Here is a 27,571-nt window from a genome sequence, read left to right as displayed (position 1 = left end):
AGAGGGTCAGCCATAGAAATAAATAGTGAGTAATGTCAATATAGATTGTTTGTATCTTTTCCTTATTAGTGTGCACATGTCACATGCCTTAGAACTGGTCACGGGGGGAGCTGATCATTTTCCCCCCAACACACCAGCTCACACTTCTTAGCTCTCAGTCATGGACCAGTCCCCAGTGGAAATTATTGACAATACTGAGTGTATTTGGTGCTGGTGTCAGGGTTTTGGCAGCAGGGACTGCAGGGTGGCCCCTGTGAGGAGAGGACAGAGGTGCCCCTTGCTGGGCACAGCCGGTGCCGGACAGCTCCAAACAGCTGAGCCCTGCAGCCACAGCGAGAGGCTGTGGGATAAAGGACTAAATGCTGCCCTACAGGAGGAGTGAGGGAAAGAAGTGTGATAAACACTCTGAGCCCTGAGGTGAGGGCAGGAGGAGGGAGAGGAGGCACCCCAGCAGTCTGCAGATCTCAGCACTGCCCAAGGGCAGGGGTTTTCCATTGGGAAGGTGTTATTGATGGTCCTAAGAAGTTGTGTTCAGGGATGCAGTGCTGCAGTCAAAGAGTAAAATGCCATTTGGCAGCGTCTGGGGCTCAGTTTTTCATCCCAAACTGCTGCTAGTGTCTTGAATTGAAGACTATTCCAGTTGAGAAACTGGCACTTTGTGACGCTGAAGAGCGATGCAAATGTAGGGGATGAGTGGGAAGTAACTTATGTGTTTGTCAGGTCATGACATGGCTGTGCACAGACTGATCCATGGCAACATCATAATCCCAGCAGCACACTTACAGAACGTGCTTCTTAATTGACAGATGTCATGTTTCTAAACACAATTAGATCCCTAAGAATGCCCAGAGGTGCCTCATGGCATTTGCAAAAGTGTCTGCACATTCATTCAACTTAAGGACAATAAGTGAAGTAATTTTCATTTCCTTATTTGCATTTTGGATCCTTAATGTTTTAAAAAGCTATTGCTGAGAGGTCAGATATGTTGCAATTTGTTTATTTCCTGGCTAATTTGTAACTGTGGTCACAAGTTTTACTAACATTTTCGCTATATTTATACCTGTCACACACTATATATTGTAGAATAACCCAGTGCATGCCACAGGGTTATTCTAAAATTGACTCTGTTTTAAAGGAATTCATAAAGGTTGTTTTCTCCCTACCATCTAGTTCTCACATAAAAGGCATAAACAATTACAGGGTATTGTAAAAGTTATATGTAAACTCTTAATTATTCTGAATCAGGAATGACTTATCTCATGGGGCCTACTGTGCTTTCCTTTCTAAAGAATTATCCTTCTCTTCCAAAGAGATTTAGTTTCCCAGTGATTGCCTAATCATGCTTCTTATTAGAAATATTATGTTAGGCTAAGCAGAGAAATGAAATCTCACCTTTAACAGAGGTGACAAATCAAGCAAACCAAGTATGTTTCACACCGCTCAGATTGAAATGCATATCTATACAACAAAATTGTTAACCAAACAGTTGTTTTCTTTTCTCTTCTTCTTTCTATTTTCTTGGATTTTTTCTCTTCCTTCTTTTTCTCATTTTTATTTCCTCTTCCTTCTTTTTGTCTTCTTCCTTTCTTTAGGATGGCTTAATCACAGGGGAAGAACTATATTTTTAGACCTTGGTTCAGCCCCAAGGGTTTAACCACAAAACTTAAACCTATTGCTAGGTCAGAGTGGTAGATCTTAAACCTCCCCTCAGACATGAAATTTAGTGAAAGGAATTGGAAAGAATATGAGTTATACTGACTCCAGAGGACAAACCATCACTTTTTTAAGGCATTGATCAGGATTTGATCACTGTGCTTACAGAAAGTTTTCTTTATGTAAGCACGATATGAAATACATTCAGTTACTGAAGGCAAGGAAGAAATCTGGTAAAAATTTCTGGTGACAATCTAAAGTACTGGATCAAAGAAGTACAACCCAGCATTGGTGCAACAATTACACTGTTAGTGTGCACTTAATGAAGAGAAAAACAAACATCTTAGGGTGCTGAAAAAATATTTGTTTTAGTTATTAATCTGCAGGCTAGTTTGGTTTGACCAAACCAAAGAAAGAAAGAAAATCCATCTGTCTGAGTTTTCTGGCCATGCTCCCATTTTTTCTGCATAATTTAAAACAAAATATAGTATTGCCATGCCTGTTTAAAGGCTCTTCTTGAATTCCACTTGTTTTGTTCTAAGTTCATGATTTGAGGGTTTTTCATTCTCTTGCCTCCAGCCAAGGTTTCCCATATTGCAAGTCTAGATCACACTGAGAGATCTCTATTTAAGTTTTAGCTCTGCTGTGAGGTTAAGTTGAAAGTTGAAATGCTTGTTGCTGTCCCTCTCTGGCAATGGTGAGGTTATGCAAATATATAAATCCTATTTGATAGAAGGAATATGATTGTGAAGAGTCCCTCAAGTCTGTAGGTCAGGTTTGGATGTGTTCCCATTATTTATGTTGTCCCCCAGTACCAAAGCAGCTGATATTTACCTGTGCAACATCCACTAAGCCTCCAGGGTGGATCACTGTTGTCTTAGCACAAGTTCAAACATCATTATAGTGCAAGGATTTCGTATCTCCAGGGCTTCACACCTCCTCAAAGTTTCTGGCAGCTCCTCTATGCACTGCCTATCCCCAGTCCCTGCAGCACCCATCTGACTCCTCTTCCCCCAGATCCCACCAATCCACTCTTTTATACCACTTGTTCTTATTGGCTACAGGGGTGGCCTGTTAAGATCAGGCCTGCTTCTAATCTTTAGTAATTGGTCCAGCTGCAACTCATTGGGGGATAAGATCACCTTCCATACCACCTTCATTTACCCATACTGTATCCCCCTGCAGATCACTTGTATTATAGCAACATCTGGGCCAAATGAACGGTCTAGCAAGGAACAAAATAACTGCAAAGCACAGAATAGGCATGTGAAGAGCTGGGTGGCTGCTGGGTGTTTCTGCAGCACTTGAACAGGCAGCTGCATACAGCTGTACAAAAAGCAGCGAATGAGCTGTTGCCATCAGAAAATGCCAAGCTTACAAGTAGATTTGTTTTTCTTCTTGGATACATTTGATCTATGTATAATACTATGTATTACCCTGTGGAATTAGCTCTCATCTGATCTCAGAAGAGTGTTTAGGAAAGAAACAAAGTAAAATTTCCAGGAACCCAACCAGGCAATTCACTTTACTTGTAGGATACAGGGCGGTAGGCTCTGCGAGAAACTCATTTGCCAGCCTGCCTGCAGCGTGGAGACAAACCTCTGCCGCCTCTTTTTCTGCTGGATCTGTGCCTGGTGTCATTTTGCCAGCCTTCAGCCCCAGAACTGGTTCCAAGAACACTACAAGGCAGCCAGGGTAGCAGCAGCTCTGGGAGCTGCATTCCTGCTACAAAACCCTAGAGATTGCCTTTTCTAAGTTGCTAGAGGCACTAATAAAATCAGGAGCTCTTGACACGCCAACTGGCTTGAAAGGCTGTCCTGCTGGTAATAACCCCAGTGTCAATCAAATTACTATTCAGTAGAGAAGAAGAGTGGGAATTTGTGGTTAAGTGTGAGTCAGGCACCAGGACAAGCCTGGAATGAAGCAAATGAGCCCAAGAAGAGGATTTGTATTATGATTAATGCTATTGAACAGTGCTGGATAATACTTGTTCTTTCCGTGAAGTCACTGTGGGTGATAGCTTGAAAATGCAAATGCTCTCTGGCTAACTGGCAGAAAGATGCCAGTCAAGCCAGCTGCACTCCAGACAGGGCACAGCAGTACCTGCATGTGTTACTGCTGCTTCAGCTTTTGGAGGAGACTCATGGAAAAGCTGGGGAGACACACAGAAATATGACTGAAGGCAGAGAATGGTAGGCAGCAGGTGCTGAGCACTCTGTATGAAGGTTGCAGGCTTCCCCTTTGTGCCACAGGCATGGTCCTCACTGCTCTGTCCAGCTTTTGCCCTGGAAGCTTCTGCTCTGGAACACAGAGCTGATACAGCCCACTGCTTTTCTAGAGGAAGGCACCTACAAATATTTGGGGACCAGCAGCCAGCCTGCAGATATGGGCTTGCCGAGAAGCTTGGAAACCTATGACACACAATCTGTGCTCCTGTGCTTGTTCCATAAAAACTTCCTGAATTTAGCTCTTGATGACAATCATTTAGAATGGATCATAACGAGGAGTATGAAAGATCTGAGAAGCAAAGAAGGTGCAAAATTACATAAAGTGGAGCTACTTTCTTTAAGTATTATAAGACTTCATTGTTTTCCTCTACTTCCAATGCATATTGGTTACAACAGCAAGTTTTAACATTAGTTTCTCAGTAGAAGATCAATGTAAATGACAAATGTTAGCAATATCAGCAGGCTGTAGGAACATGGAGCTTTCTTCCATCCTTGCAGCAAATCCCCACTTCAACAGGTCTTTTCTTTCATGCTGCGGTGTGTAAGCTTTTGTGCTTTTCCTGACCACCTTTTGTGTAGCCTCACAGCACTATAAGAGGAATGTCTAGAAGCAGCAGTCCATAGTAGTGGCAGTGGTTGACTTGCACCTCACAGCACTTTGTCAGCACCTTGTTAGCAGCTGCTTTTGTGTGCATTCCTCTCTAAAACTCCAATATAAAATTTTACCAAATTAATAACTAGAGAAAAAATTTTACCATGCTTCTAGCTTTCCATGGGCTGAAGTTTTCATTACTGATCCAGTGTCATATGCAAAATATATGTTTCGCTTTTGTCTTTTTTTCCTTTGGCTCTCCCCTATTTGAGGCAGGATGGGTACTAAAGTATGAAGTAAGAGACATGGTTGCTTTCATTTCAGTTTCATTATGTGGAGGGTACAATTATGAAACTGAATTGGCTGCCTACACTTGGTGTATTAGCCATGGTAGCATAAATCAGGACAGTGTTGAAAGGTCCTGGATATGAGCACCAGAGCAGGTGATTTTCAGGTGAAATGCCTGATACAACCTTTCCTTACCCACAGCTGCTGGGTAGTAAGGCTGGTTCTGTGACTGGCTTCTTCAGCAGGTTCTGGCTTAGTGGTGCAGGGGTGTGAGGGAACCATACTTCTCTGGCAAGTGAACATGGAGCTACTTCAGTGTGCAGGCTGGCTCGTGGGATACATTCTGAGTCCCATGTGCATTGTAGTTTTGACAAACAGTATAAATATTTACAGATTGTGCTTCCTTCTAGCTCTCCAAATAGACTTCTTCATTAGAGAGAGAACTGAATATTATATGCTTCCCATGCAGTCAGCAGGATATGAACTGGGATTTAACCCTGTGATGGCAATACATCAGATTCAGAGGTTCGCAGACTGCCATGACATGACCCTCATCTAAAGAGGGAGGGATCTGTGACTGTGTCACATCATACAGGACTGCAGACTGCACTGATTGGTACCAGAAGAAAGACTTAATTTGCTGCTAAATGTGTGCTTGAGCTTGCAAAGCCAGCATTTGGGGAATGAAGGAAATATAATTCTGGTTTTAGAGACTTTGTGTTTCATCTGGTGTTAATGAAAGGCAATAAATATTGTATGAGAAAGTGCCATATTTAGAGAATTTCCTCTCAGGGATAGAAAAAATGGCCTCTGAGTTGATTAGAAATTTTGTATATTTATTCTCTTTATTTGTATTCTTATTGCCTAACAGGGAAGAGAGGTGTGTTACTACAGTTTCAGCACACAAATAATAGTCAGATGTGGCCCTGCAGTGTTCTGTTTGGTCAGGGTTCCCCTTAAGCTGTGATGAGAACAAATAAGCAGGAAAGGTTTTGCTTGGGCAAATAACCTTCGGTTTTCTGAGCTTCCTGGGCAGCATCCTTACACTACGAGCTTCTGCTCTCTGAGAAGAATTAGATTTAAACCATCAGCTGATTTCTACAGCCAACAAGCACCACTCTAGATTGTACCAGCTTTTGATCACTGTGAACTGGGCCAGATTTAGAATGGCCATGTGGACCTGGAATGTTACAGTCATGGTGAATCCCTCATTGACACAGATAAGTTAACTCCCTGTTCTCTCCTCATCTTTGCAAGTGCTTTCCCTCAGTTTAATTTTAGTTTGTGCAGTAATAGTAGCACTTACTAATTTCTGTGCAATTTAATTTTCATGCCATCTTTGCTTTGTTTCTTCGCCTCTACTATAGAGTGTTTTTGTCATTATAAAATGATCAAGAAGGTTGACACTTTAACAGTAAAAGAGAAAGTAGAAAGGACCAAAATGAGTCCACAGGAACCAGCAAAATTATGGTCCAAGGGTAATTTTGCTAACAACAGTTTCCAGTTTCATGAGATCAATTCTTAACTGAAAATCCTTCCGCCCTACCATTTTATACAAAGATTTATTAGGTCTAGGAAACAAACTGAGTGACTATTCCCTTGTGTATCTACACACACCCACACACTTTTATAATTTATTTCTTCCTTTTTTTAACCTATGATAATGTCAGAAAAGTCCAAGTGAAAATTATGGCTTGGCAGAACTTTAGGTTATATTGAAAATATTTGCTGTTGCTATGATGTAAAAACTATTCTTTGCTCCTCTGTCAGAAAGGGCTGTATAGATCATGTTTTACCCAATTACTCCCCTACTTTTCTTCCTTGAAAATGTGAAAAATGTGATTGATTGTCATAAGCTAATTACATTTAATTCCAGTGTGCTGAGAGAATGTAATAGGATGCATGGGGCAAGTGACAAGGTTTGGTGGCTGACTAAGCCATTAGCTATTTTTAATGACCTCTAGCAGTACCTGAGGTAGGAGTAATTGCTTTTCCTAACAGCTGAAGGCTAGGGACAGCTTCCCCTAACAAGACCTCATAGAACAAGGCATTTTAAAAATCTACATGGATTTGAGAGGCCATATGATCGCAATACATCTTTTCCAGACAGCAACTTTCCCAGTATAATTAGGCCGAAGCATTATGGGAAGATGATTTTACAAATTAAAGTGCTGGGTTGGCTACCAAAATGTGAGAGTATCAAGATATGGGAGTTCAACATGTAAAAATAAGAATACATCAGAAAGCTACACCTTCTCTATCTTCGTTATCGACATATGTAGCTAAAATAGCTTTCCTGGTCACAGCAGAAAGGAAGAAGAAAGGATTTTCTCGATACTCACTGCCATGTGACTGACTTAATACTGTCTTGGAGATCCCTGCTGATGAAAAATTTGTACAAATACCTTCTCTGTTGGCTATGTTTTTTGTATCTGAAGTAAAAATGCTGCAAGGCTCAGGAAAGGAGGTAACAGATGCAAAGTACCTTACCATTTCTGCATTTTAAGAATCTTGTGTTTACTGTTCTCATTTCTTTTTATTTCAGAGGAAGATGTTTCTGGTGGCAGCATGTGGAGTCTGTGTTTTGCATGCCAGCACATATTCTTTAAAAGACTGCCTTGACATTGGCACTGGAGTTGGTTCCCCATCTTTAAAACCTAAATCGCAATTAAGCTCTTACAGGTATAGTTTCACTTAAGAACAACAGTGGAAACTTTTACCTTATAAGGTGTCAGCTTTATTTAATAAAGCTACTTTGAGCTGAAAGAAATAAGTAAGTTGTTCTGTAGGTGATTAGATTAAGAAAGGGATACATGATAAGAAGAAAATGATTCTTCCCGTTGCCAGCTGCATGATCTGCTCTGGCTGTTGTTACCTAAACCAGATAGCTGTACTGTCCTTGTCAACTGCTGATTGCACTGTCAATCTGCTGATCTGAGAGCTCAGGTTCAGCTGAGAGCCAGTTTTGGTTTTCAGTACTAAGGAAAGCAAGGAAAATAGTTCCCTTTTTCACCTGTATGGTGGACTTATTTTTAACTAATAGCATTTTGCTTACTTGCTCAGGCCTGTGAAAATTAGGGAACCCTGATTTAGTACATCCAAAAGCCACATAGGCTGGGAATGTGTGATAAAGTGAAGTACCTGTGTTTATAGGAGTTTACATATTATTTCCTATATACTTTTTAGTCTTTCAACCTTTCAAGAAACAAGTATCAATGTTAAATGTTACATTTTGAGATAAATTATCCTTCAAACTGAATATGATGCTACCAAATTAGCTAAGCTGAAATGTATGCGGGTTGTTTCTAAATGAACTGAGGTCACCCTTTGCTGTCTCAAGAGGAATTGGTCATGGACTGGATTAAGCACAAGCAAATAAATGAAAGACAAGAATGTTGAAAATGTACTTCCTGTGCTAGAGACCTCATAGCATTCGCATATGAATGAATACAGAAGGTAGAGACTCTGGTACAGCCATATAGCTCTGTTATCTTCATCAGAACGAGAGCTTGCATTTCCCCAGAGCTTTGCATTGGTTCTAGATGGGCTTGGAACTTGAATTTAAGTACAGGGCTTGCAGCCAACTTTCAAATCTCCTATGTCCTGCCTTTCCCTAAATCCCAGACTTCCTGTAAACTAGAATAGAGTGCTGCTCTACCGTAGTTTGACTGGTACATCATTTCTCTTTGAAAAGTTCAAGAGACCGTCCATTGAAACAGCTGAAAGATATTATGTCACACAGCTTCTCTGAGATCCCCCTAGATAACTCGATGCCTGCGCTTCCCTTTCTGTCACTCCTTTTCTGGGAAATAATGTACTAGACCAGGTAGATCCAGTATCTCAAGAGAAACTGGAGCACATTGCAAATTGACGTGTAATGAGATTTCATAGAAATTCACCTTCTGTAGAAAGAGGCAATAAATTGTAATTGCAGGTCAGAGCTTTATCATTGATTAGGAGATATCAGGGTGTTTTATCCTAATACGGATTAGTAACAATGCAGATTAGCTTTCACTTTGGTCTACATTTCTACTAATTTCTTTATATTTGCTGCAAATGACCAAAAGAAAAAAGGAAGAAAAGCTTTCTTTTTCAGTGGCCAAAACCAAGTGGGTGAGTTCTACTTGTGGAGATGCGCAAGCCTGCAGTGCACAGAATAACAGGGCGTTGGTTTATGGAATACACAATCTCTAAGCCAGCACTGCTCCTGGTTGTGTGAATTAGTAGACAGTTATGCTTTAACAACCTATAGCACAGAAGCAAATACCCCTTGGGAGATTGCTGGATGGTCTACTGGCATTACCATCAGCTTTGCTCGGGTGCTGGGCCCTTTCTGAGAATTGGACAATATGCTCTGATAGTGTGTTAGAGAACAACATGTGAGAATCACCCTCAGGAAGGTGCCATAAGAAGAAGGGATAGTGTTTGCTACCTGTTGCCTTCATAGTCTTTTCTAAATGAATCGAGTATGCGAGGGGACAAAACATTCCTTAGGGTAGAGAGAGGAGGATTTCTTTTGCAGTCATGGCACTAACTCAGTGTGATTCTGGATAAATCCTTTCCCCTCATTTACATTCATTTTCAGGAGCCATAGAGTCAGCCATTGAATAATATTTGCTTAATAGCATTTGCTGTTATCTTGTGCTGTTAATGACTGCAAAATGCTTTATGGTCTGTAGGTGAATGGCACCAGAATTATAGAATACCCTGTGCTGCATAAAATGCTGGGTATGTTTGAAAAGGCTAGATGAAAAAGGGCTGATTGTGAGCCCTTTGAAGTCTGGGTTACAAGTTTTCACAGATTTCCATGGGCTCTGGATCAGATAGCGAGTGTGAAGAGAGGAGTGGGAGAGAAAATCTTATTCAAGGTCATCTACTTGTTTTTAAACAAGGAACAAGCTGCTGCACTTGTGATTGATTGCCCTTTTTCCTTTTACTTGCAAAAATAAAGATGAAGGAAACATTACTGGTATCCCATTGATGTGCATCCAGTTTTGGAACAGAACATGGAAACGCTCAGCACCATGGCAGTCTGAATGTCTCTGTCTGCAAATGATGATACACTGATGAACACAGTCATGTAGATGGAAAGAACATCCTATAATGCAGCCCTGCTCAGCAAATCCTCTCACAAATAGACTCTCCAGCTACTCAGAGTCATGTTGCCTGGTTTATTTCAAGGGTCAGTGCCCGGGTGAGGAATGTGACATCTTGGGTCATTTATGTAACCGCCCAATCGTGTAACAAGTGAGGAGGGAGTCCATGTACAGTAAAAACAAATCCCCCTGCCATTTTCCCCTGCATTGTCAAGCTGATGAAGAAAACATGTAAAGCTGAAGCCAGAGAATCAAGGCTTGGAGCCCACTCAGGGATTCAGAGAGGAGAGGGTGGTTGATTCCATGTCTTGGGGCATGGTCCCAGGACTCGTGGTCTCTGTGTGAGTCTTTATTTGGTTTCTGTTCAAGTTACGATGCCTGAGCTTCTTATATGTGAGTAATATAAGAGAGGCTGTGTTGTTCCCAAAGGAAGAGCTGTCTGCCTTCATTGTCTCTATGACAGACTTCTCCTTAGCTAGCAGCCTGTAAAGCACTGACTGCAGACTGGGGAAATGTGCCCTGACTGCACTTAGTCCCTGATGAGTATGTACATCAGCTGAGAGTCAACAGCTTTTCTCCTTCAGTGAACCTGTGTAGAAATAGAGCCCATCCATCTAGTTCCAATCATCAAAAAATGAACATCTATAGCTGTTCAAGACCACAATTTACAGAGTTTGTGCATACCTTAAATTCTGGCAGATGTCTTATATCTTTCACAGGTTTCACTCCATTTATGGACAGTATACTGTTGTATCTAGTACACTCAACCTAATCTTTTAAAAAATATATATTTCTCCAGGTTTACTAAGGCTTTATTATAGTTATCATTAATAAGAATATTGAATAACTAGTTGCACTTTCTTGGGGCAAATACATATGCATGGCAATAGACATTGCTTGAGTCCAGATCAGTGTGTTTTAACAAAGTTTCATAAGCTGTTTCTTTTTTTTTAATGTATGTTTTCTCTGACAAGCACAGAGTTAAAGGTGGTGTTGTGCATATTTCATGTTACCTTATTAACCAGGCTAGAGGGAAACAATAGAAAATTAATAGTTTATGTAAAATGATGTTGGAAGGCATATAACTCTTACAGCTAATATACTTGCCACATTTCTCAGTTGGCAACCAAATTGTTTTATATCTGCACAGCACTTCACCACTATGCAGGGCCGTTTCCCTCTGTGCACATAATATTTATCATTATTGTGTTTATTAAATCAGCATCCTTTGACAGGTTTTCTTCTTGCTGGAGTTCTCCCTGTGTAATGAGTGTCTCATTTACCATCTACCTGGGTGTTACTTATCTGTTAGAGGAGCATAGACAAAGTGAAAGAAGCAGTGGTGCTTTGATGCTGAAGTCACAGTGAACAGGAGGTCTTGCTCTCTATGAGTGTCTGCGAGTGCATCATCCCACCGCCTCTCCAAGTCAAGCAGGAACTCATCTTATGCTCCATGCATGTGCCACAATCGTGGCAACTCCCTTAAATTATCAGCTTCGTATTCTGTCCTCATGTGGACACAGATCTAAAGCCTGCTGGATTCCTTAAGAGTTGGTTTGTCAAGCTGGAATAGCGTTTATTATCCAGGAAAGAGTCAGGAGAAGAGCATGTCAGAAGCATGTAGATATGCAGGAGGAGCGTCTCCTAGCTAGCCACAAGCAGGGAGTACACACAAGGACTGAGGCAGAGAAAGAGAGTATCAAAGTATTTTTGGCATCCTTAGGAGATCCAGGGGTAGATGTTCTTTATGCAACAAGGACTGAAAATGTCCATAGAAGTGGAGAAATTCAGGAGACACACTCCACTGAGAATCACTGGCGAACAAAGAATTGTGAAGGTTTTTTCTAGTTTGGTCCTGTTTGAAACAGCCCATGTACGGGCCTTCAGCACTCAAGCAGTCAAAACATCTAAGCTGTTTGCAGAAGTTATCCATATGTTTTACTGCCAGGCAACTGAGATTCTGTTTTTTTGCGTCCTTTAGTCTGTGCCTAAGCCACCTTTACTGGAAACAGAGTGGTGAGAGAGTGGAAACAATTTAACAGGATTCACAAAGACGGGAATGATGCTATACTAAACCTGACTCATGGTAAACCCACTAAGCCCTATGGAAAGCTTTAGTTATGGTTTTAGGACGTTAGATTTGGTATTGAAAAATATGCCAAGAATACCTCACAAATAAGGTAATTGCTGCCTGAGGATTTTCCATTGATAATTCCTATGCAAGTTCTGCCAGTATCTGATATTCTTAGCCTACTGTATGAATGCTGTCTGGAGCACTACCCTTTGTCCTGTGCTTTTCATTTGCTCACTTCTGGACACAGTCCAGTGTCCCTGATGTCCCTCCATTGATTTAAACTTGCACTGGATTAAGCCCAGCAACTGCCTAAGCATATTAATTTCATGGTTGTTTGTGGTTATGCTTTGGAGATTATAAGGGTACTGACTGTTATAAATATCTTTATAGTTTAGCCTTATAAAAATGCAGTGCCTTTACCATGTTCTCATGCTTTTATTATTATCATTACTGAGTTACCCTGTCAACTTATAAACCACTCTATGGTTTAAAAGTAGAAAAGCCTCCTTAGAAAAACATAGCAGCCTCCTCCATAGTGGAGTATGATTTAATGAGAAATCATTAGCTATGGAGCACTATGACTTGGCCTGTGAGCTTTTAGCCTAATCCACTAGCCAGTGCCAGTGCCAGCACGTGTGTCCTAGGTCACAGTACTCCCCACTCAGAAGTTTTTCTAAGCTCTGTGAGAAGCTGTGCTAACTAGAACAGTGACTATGCCCATATGTCACTAGCTATCTATGGAGGCAAGTATTGAGAACAGGGAGCTAAAAAGGGTTCACATTTTCTTGGCTACCATATCAAGCAGCTTTACATCAACATCTTCAAGTTACACCTAGCCTTGACCTTCAGCATCTAACTTGGGACTTTCCAGACTGATGTTCTTTAAATGAACAGTAGCAAGAGTTTAGAGCCCACAGTCAGGTCTCTTTTGTTTGGGCTACTATAGAAAATGTACATACAATTGCACTGTGTGTTAAAAGTGCTACAAATCCAAGTGCCCAGTTAAGTGCCTTGGCATATCCCTTCAAACTCCACCAAGCAGCTGTTTCAGTCAGACATACCTGATTTCTGTATGTGTATGAACTTTCCATGAAAATCCAGACTAATTTCTGCTGCTGGACACAAACTCACATGTTCAGTTGTGGTTGGCTCAACCTTAAAACTCAAGGTTCTCAGGCATCTTCACCTGCAGGACTTGGTTTTATAGGTGTTCTCAGGGCTAGTGGTCTGGTTCAGACTGTGCACCAGACAGCAGTGGTTAGGATTAAGAACCAGTTTCCAGCCTTCCACAGCCTGATTTACTAAGAATTTGCCTTCCACTTTTCCACTTCCAGTCTCCATTGCTCGTTTTGCTGAAGCCCATCTCCTTCACATGCAAAACTTGATCTTTGTCAAAGCAAATTGCTTTTTACTGTTGAAAATGTGACTTGTCAAGCGGCTTTCTCTGTCTTTGGGGTCTTAGTGCTATTGTTAATCTGGTCACGGGTGACGTGTCTGGCAGCTCTCTAGATCAGTGTCTACAAAGCATTTTAATCCAAGTTACACTTGAATCCTTCAAGAGCATTTTCCCTCCTTGCAGTAGTGGATGGGTGCACTGGTAGCTGGGGAAGGTGTCCTTTGTACCATGTTCTGCTTGCAGTACTTCAGAAGTTGGTATTCCATGGATGCAAAGTGCAGCCCTAGTAATTTAGGGACAGCAGAGTAGCTCCACCCCTCTGTCCTGAAAGATCCTAGCCATTCTAGAAAACTGGTAACTGGAATGACTGAAAAAGATGGTGCTTGCCTGTTGTATTGCACCAAATAGCCTATTTAGTCGTTGTTTTTGCACTGATCACATGGTCTTTCCCCCAAAAGCCCCAGTGGTAATGGTTTGTCCCAGGTTTACTCATCCCCTTGCCCTTCCCTCACTTGTATCCTATTGGCTGTGGCTCCCTTCCTCCACCCCCCATTCCCCTGGGTTTAAAAGTCTACCACCATCGGGCATTCGGTCTCTTTTTCCCCTGGGATACCACTCTATTCCCCATCGCAGACCCCCTGGACTAATTCCACAATAAAGCAGTGGGACTTTTTAGCCCAGAGGAGAAGAGTGCCTCGTGTCTTTTACTTTTGTACTTGTAAAGGCTGTGAGGGGCTGAGGGTCCAGTGCTAGCTGGATTGGACCTGAACGGCCCCGGGAGAGACTCAGCCATTTACACTTGCCTAGACCTCCAGTGCAGCTTATCTCTTCAGCACTTGTCCAGAAGACTGTAGATAGCCAAGTCCTTTTTCCACCTGGCTCATTAATACCATCTGCATGTGGTATCTGACCTGGCAACAAAATTCATGGTGGGTGTGCTGGCCACAAGAGTTGTAATGTGCTTTGACTCCCAGAAGACAAATCCATCTTTGATAGGTAAGAACTGGTCACCTGAACAGGGAACTTAGGGCTGTTTGGTGCATTGTGGTGGCTCTGCTAATTGGGAAAATGCCATGCTGCTGGGTTGGCTCTGGAGAGACCCATGCAGAGCCCTGAGGAGCCAGGCAGGATGCCCTTGGTATCAGCACTCTGGGCAAGCACAAAATGCCAGAATGTGGAGCCAGCACACTCACACTGAGGTTCATCTGATCTGTCATATTTATAGAGGTCTCCCAGCCTTCTCCTTGTCATAATATCTTAGAGCCTCACTGTTGTCATTACATGTATTTGTGCATGATGCCAGTGATGATTTCTATCCCTGACTAATGGAAAGCGAGATGAGATTCAGAGAGACACAGGGCATGTTTCACATGTCCAAATTACACATGAAACAAAACACAGTCTTAGTGTAGACTGAGCTACCCCGAAATCAGGCAAGCTGTGTTAGCTGAAGTATGTGCTTGGATTAATTAGCAGTCCGGGCACAATGAAAGTATTGCTTTGAAAATGTGTGTTAGCATCTCTGTGTGTGGCTTTTAAGAATATCATCCTGCTTAAAGTTACTAGAATTGACCTTCAGTCCTATTCTGCAATGTGTCATGAGAGCATAAGTGACCCTTCTCTCCTCCCATGAAAGGTGGATGGACAATCAGGAACTGCTCAAGTTCCTGGGTAGCATTTTAACCACTGAGCGTTCTTTCCATAAAGGCTATTCATGTGACTTATAACAGGGTTTTTCGTGGGGCTAATTACATCTTAGTCCTGCTGTGGATGCTTATTCCCCCAGATTCCCTTATTTTGTGAAGGTTTCTTTCTTACACCCACTCTTTCCCCTCTTTCTTTTTGCTGTGAAACATTCTCTGGCATGACTCAGACTTTTTTTTTTTTTGCCTTGCACAGCATCCAAGATGCAAATTGTAGCTTGAACAGCTTGTTGGAGCATGATGCTCTAAACAGAATAATGGATTTTTTCCCTCAGTAGAAGGAGTAAGCAAGAATCTGTTAAAGGCCTCTGCCTAGGTGAAGCCTGGTAGATGACATGGATGTTTCTGCACTGTACTTTCAGCCCAACAGCTCCCCAAGGAAAAGGTGGTCGTAATTATTTTCTGGAATTATCTTCAGGTTTTTTATCCTGTGCCCACACATGCACTCTTTAGTTTTTAAGATTTCAGACTGTTAACTGCTACTCTAGCAAAGCTTCATTATGAATATTCCCTCTTGATTTATAGTGTTCCTACATCATCAGTATGCTCATACATAATTTAAAGAAAACAGCAGCTCTCTTCCTACTGTCAGGTTGGCTGCACAGGGGTTTAGAGTACATACCTCATCTGTCCTTGTCCCTGTGAGGGCTTACTCTATTTCAAATATATGGCTGAAGGGGGGACCATGGCCATTGCACTAAGCTGATGCTTATAATGAGGCAGATGTCACCTCCTTCTCCTCTCCCATCCTCTATCAATCTCAATTTCTAACAATTCTTTTCACTGTCTATGCAGAAATCAAGACAGTACAGTATCACATGAGGGGTGAGGAGTGAGGAACGCTGGAGGTTTTTCTGCATTATATCATGCATGGGGCACCATAGAGCAACACCTATCAACATGCAAATAAATGCTGAGCAAGCTAGCTGGGATACAGAAATGTACCTGATCATGGTAGAATGGGCTAATTCCTTCTCCTCTAGAATAGTGTCAAACAGCATTAGGCTTTCTATCAGGAAGATCTAGGTCTCAGCGGGAGACCCAATAGTAGAAAATAGTCTGTTTTCTGATTACAGCTTTTTCTGAACCACTAGGTGGTTTTTGTAATTTTTAATTAAGTTAGCAGGAGAATCATGATCAAGTCCTTGGTGTTATGCTCTGGCCAACTGGAATTAGACTATTCTCACAAGTTCATTTTGAGATGCTCCAGTGTGTCAGCATCATACTGCAGGCTGCTCTCTGTTATGCCTAAGACCCTTGTTGACAAATGAGACAATGGAAAATTCCAGCCTGGGAATTCAGATATGTCTTGCATATCTCATCCTTTTTACCCAGGATGTTTGGCTCTGTGGACACATTTATATTTTGATACTTACTTCTGCTCATCCCACACTGATTACCCTCTTTGTTTATTTGGTATGGTCTTCCAAGAAACAGACTGAAGACTGAATCAATTTTTCAATACAACAAGCAGGAGAATAATACATATCAGTCTGTTCTTTCTTTCTTTTTGCTTGATCAAAAGGCTTAATTCATTAATACATTCATGCTGTAAACTTTCAGCTCACAAACGTGTAACAGCAGCTCATTATCTTTTCAGGTATTCATACAGCACATTGTGGAAATATGTTACTAACTTTATTGAATATGTAGATAGAATTTGGGTGTTGTGGTACAAGTGAATATATCTGACTTTGCATAGTTGTTTAAATCTAACTAACACAACAAATGGGCACAGCAAACAGAGAACAAGTGCACACATATACTGTTTAAGTAGGTTAATATCCTTCTATGAAAAGGAAGGGAAGGTGTTAGGTGTTTTTTTCTGGATTTCAATAAGGCTTTTGGCTCTGCCCTCCACAACATCCTTTTGGGCAAGTTGCCCATCTGTGGGATGAATGGATTCATGGTGTCCTGGGTGGTGAACTGGCTGAAAAGAAGAGCTCAGAGGGTTGTAGTGAATGGGGTTACATCTGGCTGGAGACCAGGCACCAGCAGTGTACCCTCAGGGTTCAGTCCTAGGGTCAGTGCTGTTCAATGTATTTATCAATGGTCTGGATGCAGGAGTTAAATGTACAATTAGCAAGTTCACCAACAATACCAAACTGGGAGGTGCTGTTCACTCTCTTCAGAGACAAGGGACTTGCAGAGGGATCTAAATAGACTGGAGCATTGGACTGTGATTAACTGGATGAAATTTAATAAGTTGAAATGCTGGATTCTGCATGCTGGGATGGAGTGATGAGTAAAAATTAGGAGATTTCACTGTTGATGCTAATGCTTTTACATTAATGATGTTTAGTCTTTTTAGTTGTTACTGTGGTGTGAGGGGAAAGCGGGTGAAATGACATGGGGGGCTTGACAGGAGCCTGGCCACACTCATTCCATTGGGTTTGGGCAGAGCACAGAGGCTGGATGGAACAGTGGCAGTGACATACCTGAGCAAGCAGTGGGGCAACATGCTCAGTTCACACCAAGGGGGAGGCGCTCCCCTCTTGCTGAGGGACTCTGTCTGTTTGTATCAGACCAGGGGGCTGGTTGGGTTTAAAAGGAAAAAGTAATGACCTGAACCCATGATATGCATTTCTTGCTGGTGATCCTGAGACTGTGCTGTATGTGTATGAAGTGGGTGCAAAGCACCAAAGCACTCTCAGTCACCATTTAAAATTAATGTCATGGAGATCTACGTATTTACTGTGCCTGCCAAACAGCACTTAATTACTCAGAGCCCTTTTTCTCTTGTCTGCTTTGTTAAATAATGCAGAAAGTAACTGCAAATGATGACTCAGGTTACTGGGCTGTGAGTGCAATGTTTGCTGTGCTGCAGTGTTAAGTGCAGAGTCTGTGATGTGTGCACTGTCGTTCCCATCTGCAGCAAAGGCAAATGTCAGAGGCACCGGGAAAGCAGGCAGTGTTGAACCAGCCAAAGAGCAAACTGCAGGTTTTGATGCTATAAATGTTCAGGTTTAACATTTCTAAGCAGTATGGAAAGATGTTTATGTCATTCTTTTCTCATCTAATTCTCTTTTGGAATTGTAATTAAAAATGTTGGATTCGGTGACTTTTCCCAAACCAGTGTGGCACATTCAGCAAAAAACATCCTTGGGGAAAAAATTCTGCTTGATGATGCTACAGTTCAGTGTAACAACTGCAAGTCTGTTACAATTCAATGACTATTTCATTGCTGATTTTGAATTACTTTTATGGTCATAAGTCAGTTTCTAGAAGAGAAGTGGTGGCAGATAGAGTTACTTATGCCCTTCATTGCTTGTCTCAGCAATACAGCTGTTGTTGAATAAGCCACAGACATTCAGCAGTTCTCCTAGAGCACAAGGAGGTCCCCTAGGACCCAGGGGAAGGCAGAAATATGAGACAGAAAAGCACTTTGTTATATAGATAAGAGTTTCTTCAAGGCCACCTCAAATTCTCCATCAGTGTCAAATTCACTCTGAATAAGTAAAATAAAGATAAATAAAGGAGGAATTATTATTACATCTTACTTTCCATGTAAGATCATGTCTGAATTTATTTATTTATTCTAGCAGGATCTTCTTTTGGTGATGAATATCTCTGTTTCCAAGTCAAAGCTTGTTCACTTTAACAGGGGTCTGAACCCAAGCCAGAGTCGTAAGTAACTTCAACCTTTAAAGTAATTTGAGCACTATGTTTATATTAACTGAAGCAAAACCTTATATACAGCCTCACACAACCATGGAAAAATAGAATTTCCGTTCAGAGGCCACAGGTTGTGCCAAAGGCCCATTTTCATTAGTTTGTTAAGAATTTATTTGCTTTTGTTCTTTTTTTGCCACTTTCTTAATCTGTGATCACATCTCCTCCTTCCACTTGTGCTTCATTGTTAGCTTATTTCTTCAGTTCTCATTTCTCTGTTTTCTTTGGTCAAGGGTTAAGGGTTAAGAGCTCTAAACATAGATTAAAAGATTTATATCAACATTTTCAGTTGGTTCTGCTTCAACTGGCAACTCCTCTGCTTTTCAAGGATGATATTTGATGTACTGTGCTGGCTTTTTTCTTTTCAAAGTTATTTGGGGAGCTCTCTCCAAATTCTTTGCTGGTATTAAATTATCCTAGTCATCTCATCTCCTAAGATAGAGGAGCATGCATTTATTTTAAGAAATTACATAATGGCATCTTCTTCAGGCGGCTTCATGTCTCTTTCACTATTTTCACTCTGGTTCTTGTCATTTCCCTCATTTTTCTCTGAGATAGAACCATCTTTTCTGCACTTTCATGTGTTCTTCATGATTTGGGATGATTTTCTGTGGTCTTCATGATTTGTGATGATCTCTTTGGGATCAGGTTCTGCAGTGTGATGATTTGTTGTGTTCAAGCAAGACCTGGAGAACTTGACCCTGCAGGTAAACTAAAACTCTCATTCTGCAAAAATGTAACTGAGACCTTTTTTTGTAGACTGAGATTTATCTGTGACAAGGCTTTAATGCTAAGCTTAGTAAAACTTCTTTTACTCTTCTTAAAGGATTTAAAGGTAACCTAAGGCAAAGTGAGTCATGGTCTTCATGAAGGTAAGTCAGATTTTTCATGTAGGATAGAAGGGAATACACTGTTTCAATTATAAGTAACCTACAGTGACCATCCAGTCCAATGGCCTGACCAATTCTGGGCTTTCATGTCTTAAGAAAGTATGTACAGAATATGTGCTGCCTTGGCCATCCACGTGTCTGTTGGCACATTCTTTGACTGATTCCCTTTAACCTGAGTTCCAGTTTATCCAGTACTCCCTGCAGGGATGTATCAGCTGAGATCCTGAAAACTATTTACATGCATGACTCTTAATGCTGAATTCAGTTGAATTTGGCCAAGCTTCACAAGATGATGAGACTGAAATGGGTGTTGTTCAGGTACAGAACTCAGAAAGACAAAGACAAGCCTGTTGTCTCTGATCTGCAGGCACTTTTTTTAGTCTTTTATTTTCAGCATGTGGGCAGTCCTGTGCCTTTTCTAAACTTGTCAAAGCATAGGTCCAGCTTACTGCTCAGGGCATCAGCTGAACACATACCAGAACCCTGAAATGTGAGAAATAAAGTAGCAGTCCCCCTGTAACTACTCTGTCTTGAAAACTGTACTGTTTATGTTTGATAATGTGTTATTAGCAGAACTCCTCCTGCCTACGGTTCACGCCAACAACTCTGGCACAAAGTGCCACTACCAGTGACGTTCATACTCTCTGAATGCAAACACTACTGTAGCCTTAAAGATGCAGGCTAGCACAGTAACCTGTTGCTAATGCAATAAATATGGGCTTGAAATCAAGTTTTAAAACAGAAAAAAAATCAGTGTCTGTGTGTTAAGGGTCAAACATAAGTAAGTTTTTCAAAGAGCCATCTGGTATTCTGCCATATCTTCTGGTTCACCCACAGACTGGTTTCCCTTCAGCTTTGTTGACATCTCTCTGCTTAGGTAATGCCATGACTCTCCACCAGGTTTATCTCATATTACAAAATCCTTAATACTAGGCTGGAAGAGGTTAAAAGGTCTCTCTTGATCTTACAGGAAAGAAGCCTTATTTCAACATGTTATTTCTTTTTCATCAGTGCTCTGTTGCCAAGGTATATTTATCATGTGTTTCATAGAATTTGATGTCCTGAAAAACAGAACCTAAAGTATAAAAACAAAGTGCTGATGTCCCAGCTCTCATTTTCAAGTAGTTAAACAAGAATCTCAGCCTTCACTTAAAAAACACATTTCAAGGCTCAGCATTGTTGAGTAGTAATTGGAAACACTGTTTGAACACTTGAAAATTACTGAAAGTAAAAAATACTGGAAGTGCTTAAATACTCTGCAAATTGAAAAATCAGAATATCTTTAAAAATAGAGCTCATTATTTTTATTTTTTCACAGAAGTCCCATGGTTTTAAAGTTGCTCTTGAGATTTAGGAACAAGAGCAGTCAAGTCCTTCTCTTTGACTCTCTGTTTTCCCTAATTACTTACACTGTTCTGTTATTCAAATCTCTCCTCAAGTCAATGGATCGAATGGAGGACATGGGTTTGTCTTAGCACCTGCCTTTGCTGAGTTTCAAGTTAAAGGAGACCCACAAAGGGAGTCTGGTGCCTGTTGGTGTTTCTCTTCCACAGCCAAGCCACCTTACTTCACCTTTTTTATTACTGTTTAGAAAAGCTTAAAAGGTTCTATCTGTTTCTTGAAGTTTGCTGTGTTTCCCTTTGTGAATGCAAAGATTTTCCTGCCCTAGTTTATCTAAAAAAGATTGCTGACAAGTGTACCATCTGCAGCCTTTGTAGCATGGCTGGGGCAATGCTCTGTATTTACAAGGGAATGTTTTTCTCTCAGGTGTTTGAATTCAATCCATACTGTTGTTATTTATTAAATAAATAAAACTTTATTTCCTGATGACTTATTTATTAAAGACTAAGGATTTATTTAAAATGTTGGGCTTTGTGTTTACTCTCAGGTCAGGGATGACTTTTATTCCATATAGTACAAGTGCAGGTGTGATGCTTCTGTGCCTTGGAGCGCAGGAGAATGAAGTGCAGTGGGCTCCCTGCACTGGCATCTGTGCTGGGCTGTACTTGGTCTGATTGGGCACAACTCTTTATTTCCCTGCAAATGCCATCTGATTTGTGCCAGCAGGAGTGAAAGGTGGCTCAGGTTTGGTGTCCTAAGATGTCCTAAGTGGGTTGAAAGGCTCACTTTCCCAGAATGGCTACAGGAAAGTTAAAGCAAACTTGATGATGTTTTGAAGCAGACAAATTTTGTGAGACAGGCTCATCATCAACTCACTCTGTGCTAAGGAATTTGGGCTGGAATCTTAACAGCTTTGGAGCAGTGCTTTCCCATATGGAAGGGTTAAGTCAACATTAGAAGTGGATACTTCAAGTATCTAAGTTTTTAGATAAAAGCTTAGGTAAGGGCTAAGTTCAGTTCCTGGTTTTGCCGACTAGTTGTCCGAGGACTTCATGGGAACCACTCTTTCTCTGTCTCTGTTCTGCTTTTTGGGTTTTTTCTGGTCCATATCCCATTTCTGCCTTCCCCCAAGATACATTCTGTTTCCCACCCACACCTTTCCTCATCTGAGAATTACTTAACTTTCTGAAGAGGAGTCCTGTGAAATGTATCCTACACAAATGCACTGCTAGGGTGGAGCTGGGAATAGAGCATGGGTGGAAACAAGGGACTGGGACAGGGATGAGGGAGAACAGAGGCATGAGCCAGCAGTGTGCCCAGGTGGCCAAAAAGACCAATGGCATCCTGATCTGTATAAAAAATACTGTGTCAAGCAGTACTAGGGAAACAACTGTACTTGACACTGATGAAGTTGCACCTCAGGCTCTGCGTCCAGTTCTGGGCCCCTCATGAGAAGAAATATGTTGAGATTGTGGAGTCAGTCCAGAGAAGGGCAATGGAGCTGGTGACAGGTCTGGAGTACAAGTCCTAGGAGAAGCAGCTGAGAGGATTGGAGTTGTTCAACCTGGGAGAAGGGGGGCACAAGGGGAACCTTATCACTCTCTACAACCACCTGAAAGAAGAGTGGAGCAAGGTGAAGGTCAGGCTCCCCTTCCACACAGCCAGAGAGAAGGACAAGAGGAAATGTCCTTGAGCTGTGCCAGGGGAGGTTTAGGCTGGACATCAGCAAGACTTTTTTTGCTGAAAGAGTGATTAGACATTGGAGTGAGCTGCCCAGCGAGGTGGTGGAGGCATCCTCCCTGGACATGTTCACAAAATGACTGGACATGGCACTTAGTGCTATGGGGTTGTTCTCATGACAGCATTCCATCACATGCTGGTTCTCAATGATCTTGGAGGTCTTTTCCAACCCTAATGATTCTATGATATGGGACAATATGACACTGGATGTCCAGGACAAGAGCTCCAGAACTGCTCCTTTCCAGCTTAAGAAATTTTACTGTCCCATCAGAGGCCTTCATAAGCCCATGGTGTGCACACAGAATGAAGAGCAGCCTAAGTAGTCAAGACAAAGTTGTGTGGGAGATGCACTTCCATCTATAGCAAGTATTCTCAGGGATGATCCTCCTGTGCCTAATTTTAGTGCACAGCCTTTTCCACTGATTTCCTGGCATGAGTGCTTTCTCTTCTGGTGCTCTACTGTTTGGAGTTCTTTGGCTTCCTTTGCCTGTCTACCAGAGTCAGCGATCAAGCTTCTCCAGCTTCCCTAAGCTTATCAAAGTCTCTTTCTCACTGTTACCTACATATCTCAGCAACTGGCTCTCACAGAACTCCCTAATCACCTTTATGGTCTCTGAGAATGACAGAGGGATTTTTTGTGTGCAAATTAATACGCTGGTGTAAGGAAAATCAATAAAAACAAGGCTACAGCAAAGCAAATCCTATCATTCCTTTATTGGACAAGACGATATGCTTCTAAACATGCTAAAAATGCTTGGAATATGGAAACTCATTGGCAGACACCACTGTTTCCTATGAAGCTTTGCAGCCTTAAATTAGCACATGGAGTCATCATGGCCCTTGAGCCAGCAGCACCAGAGCCACTCCTAAGTTCACCATTGAATTCATCAACTAAGAAACTGAGCCTTAAATTCTGACTTGTTCAAGAGTGAAAGTCCTACCTCAGATCTTTCTGAAACAGATCAATATTCTTTCTTGTTGGACTGCAGCTGCACAAGCATTGTGCAGTGTTGAAACATGGTCAATTTATACTTTATAGACAATAGGATCTGCAAACGGGAGGAACTAAGGTCACCTAAGTCACTAACTTTATTCGTCTACTCTAAGCCAAGATTGTATTACCAAGGGAAGATGGATGTTGTACAGGCACCCACAGTGGAAACCAAATCCACATGAAATTCAGTCTCCTGAAGAATGTCATATCCATATTTACTGAGCATTAATGGCATGACCTACTCCTGGGTTTGCCCAGACCAGAGTTTTTGGTTAGTTTTGTCATCACAGATTTTTAAGACAATATAAAAGAAACTCTCAGTGAAGCTGGGTTAGTCTTCTGTTTTTATTGATGCATTTACTCTCATTTTTATCAGATACTGATGTCTTCCTGTCGTAAATACCTGGAATTCTCCTGTGTGGGCAGACCTTTGTTGCAGTGGAGTTATGCTAAGGGCTGTAACAGGTAATGCCAGGTGTAGCCCGTCAGACACCTCCCAATAACGTTTTCTGCACACTTCTAGCTCTGAGAAGCTGGCTGGGGTCACTGGATTGGTTCCAAGTACAAAGTAGAAGACAGGAAAGTCTAGTGCATGTTGGGAAGTGTATAGTATGTTTCCACCTCATTCAGAGGGGCTATGGTGATGGGAAGCCATTTCTATAGAGCTGCTACATGAAAGGAAGTTGTATGTGTTTAGAATGGCTACATGTATATATAAGAAAGGTAACTGTATATGCTATAGATTTGTGTATCATAAACATGTATGTCATAAGCAAATTCAATTGGGGGATACAACTGTCAGTGCAGCTTGAAAGAATCCTCTGAATTCACTGTTGCAAGCATGTGGGTTGGCAATTTACGTATTAGCTCCAGAGGGAAAGAATTATGACTTCAGCAGACAGGTGATGAGTCTTGGTACATTTTTGTGAGCCTAATCAATCTTCTCCTGTAATCACTAATTTTACCCCACCCTGTCTGTCCCCAAGATTTCCAAATGGAGTACACTCAGTCTTTTTAAACATTTTGAAATGGGCAGTCATAGTCTGTCATCCTGCAGACAATAAATTTCCACTGACGATCCCTGCATGAAAGAGAGACAAGAGAGAGGTGTTAGTGAGCCAGAACTGCAGAAGATGCTATACAAGTAAGAGTAATTTTATACCATGTACTATAGCAAGAAAAACGTCTGTCTGCCATTAACTGACTTTCATCTGAGTGCTCTATGTTTTCAAGAGCCAAAAGAACATTAAATATGTGTGATGGTTACAATTCCCTTACACTCCTTTACAAGATAAGAAAATCAGCTCTCTGAATAAGTAGGTCTCTGAAGACGATGAATCCTTATGGTGATCAGTCCTGAATTGACTTTTAATCAATGACCAAAAGGAAAAGGATAATTCTGTCAAAAGTTATTGTCATGTCAGATATTGTTCAGTAATGTGTAAAAGGTGAAAAGTACTTGGGTGAATTGTAAGCTATGTTGAAGAGGGAGGTTATCCATACAGCAAATATTGATTTCTCATCCTTGATCAGATCACATGTGAGGAAGAGTAAGATTTATGAATGTAAGAAGAGTTTATGCTCTTCTCAGTTTGTGATTGGTATTCTCTCTCAAGAGAGCGATAGGAAACCTAACAACTCTTAGTAGGAAGCCTGACTGGAGCGGTGGGATTCAACAGTGGAGTCCAGCAATTTAGTGTTCAATAGCCACAGCAGGCTACAAGTTTAATTTCCTCTGTAGCTTATTGTGCATTAAATTTTCCTTTGACAGATAGGCATGACATCCGAGGATCAAATACTGTCCTGCTGTGAAGGGAATGTTGAATTTAGGCTGCTTGATACTGGCTAACTTGAATTTAGATCCAAACTACAGTCCATGCAGATGGCAGTTGTCATCTATATTGATAATGGCTAATCCTCTGAGAGGTTTCTGAAAGCTTGAATTCTGCTAATAGTGATGTCCTGAAGTTCAGGCATAGGATGGGTAATGCTGGTAATGGGTGATTTAATCGGAGCTTGCATTTAAAGACCCCTGCACCAAACTGGTGCCAGACTGTTGCCTCTTGGGAATGTGCTGAGACCACCTAAGCCCAGATTTTGGTATTAACTGTGCTTAAATGGTGTCATTGACTGGGTGACTCTGTCCTGAAATAAGACTAATTTGACTTTTAAGCCCTGTAGGTATACATTTTGTACCGACTTTGGAGGTATAAAATGCCTCGTTGCAGCTTTTTTTAACTGAGTTTTTTTAATTGGAAATTTACTGTGCTGCTAAGCTACAAGTTTATCCTGAGTGTCATTTGGAACTGGGTCTGTGTCATGCTCGTCAGCAAGAATGATGTAACAGTTATACAGTTTGGCTTTGGTTTTCTTCAGATCTTTCCTAGATGTTTTAAATTGTAATTTTCTTGTAAAACTGCTACCAAAGGTTAATGAAATGCAAGATTCATTTTTAGGTTTATTTTAAGAATCCCTTATTTGGTCTATGTGCATGCTTTTCAAAGACAGTTATTACTCTTTTGGTCACTACATTACCAAGAGAGACAAAAAATAAAGAGGATCTCTTTGTGGAAAACAGAATTATATTGGTCAAAGTTAAGGTCTGCTAAGATAGCACCCATTGTCAGAGACACTTTTAGCTCAAACTCTTAGATCAAGTGGGTTTTCTAAAATAGGACATTGTGAAATTAAAAGTCAAGCTCTTTAAAAGAAATGTATTTTAGTCACCTGAATTAATAACGTGCTTTAAAATACTGGAACAGAATTATTTCTGAAGCTGTCATTTCAGCTTGGATTTGCTGACACTAGCATGTATGTACATGGTTAATGCATTTAGGGCATATTACCTTTTTTTCCCCTCTTACTTGTGTTTGAACTCAAGCATGCATTCCCAGCTTCTCAGGATGCAGGCAATTACTTTGTATTATTGTTATTGTGTGCTTAATTCAGTAGTTATCAGCCTGTTTCAATTTAGAACTCTTACAAGTTTACCAATGGGGATGCAGATGCCGTCAGGAATTGCCTTATGAGGCGTACACTAGAATATATCTGAACTTACCTTTGCAGATCTTAACACCAGTTTGTAGGTGTCATCCCCTCCCAGCTGCTAAATTAATGCATTTTCCTTGGCTTTGGGAATCAATATTGAATTGTCTCTTTTGCTTTCCAGCTGTCATGTCCTGTCAGATTTGAATTTTGTGATGTATAGAGAAATTTCTTTTATCTCCAAATATTGTTGAATAATCTGTTTCCAATTCAGTTAAAAAATTCTGTGAATTCCTATTCATATTGAGTTTGACAAAATCCTCTTTCATGGGTCATATGAAACTTATTAGGGACCTTAAATACCCTATAATTTAGCTCAGCTGAGCTTGGTGGATGTCCAGCTTGTCTGGGCTTTTCAAACACACTTTACTGTTGGTTTTCAGTGATGATGTCTGAGCAGTTAAGAAGTGACTGGCTATCCAGACGACCCAAACAAATGGAGCAGAGAGCAGTTTTGCAAACGAAACGAGCTTATGGCAGTCTGCATGTGCTATTTTTATACTACATAGCAAAGGACAAGCTGAGGCTCTTTCTAAGAACACCTGGTAATTCCCACCTCCCTGTCCAAGGTACTTGCTGCAGGTTGGGTTGTGAGTGTTTCAGTGGTGCTCTCTGGACCAGGAGACTGTTCCAACCAGATCACAGCCACCTAACAATGCTCCACCAGAAAGTCATATCATCATCACTTGGCGTGTTTCAGAGCTCAGGCTGAAGGTGTTATGTTGTTTGGTTTGTGGGTTTAGTTTTGGAAGCTATTTTTCCAAGGGTTTGCAATATGCACGTGTATGTGGGCAGTTTCAGTTGTTTACAGCCCGCTTCAGGTAGCCCATGTCCTTGGAAATTTGACTGTATCAGTCTG

The 27,571-nt window shown here is 41.2% G+C and overlaps 1 protein-coding gene across 1 annotated transcript in view; it reads right to left on the bottom strand.

The window, feature by feature from the left end:
• Window positions 1-24,001: 24,001 nt before the first annotated feature.
• Window positions 24,002-27,571, bottom strand: part of DPT (dermatopontin) — a 28,101-nt gene continuing 24,531 nt past the window's right edge. The window contains exon 4 of the mRNA XM_084227128.1: window positions 24,002-24,748. Coding sequence (XP_084083254.1) covers window positions 24,682-24,748 — 67 coding nt within the window. The 3' untranslated portion in view covers window positions 24,002-24,681. The remainder of the gene's footprint in view (window positions 24,749-27,571) is intronic.

The sequence above is a fragment of the Fringilla coelebs genome (genome assembly GCF_963513975.1).
Source record: "Fringilla coelebs genome assembly, chromosome: 2".
Lineage (NCBI taxonomy): Eukaryota > Metazoa > Chordata > Aves > Passeriformes > Fringillidae > Fringilla > Fringilla coelebs.
Note: the sequence above shows the minus strand (reverse complement) of the source record. Positions and strands in the feature narration are given on the sequence as shown.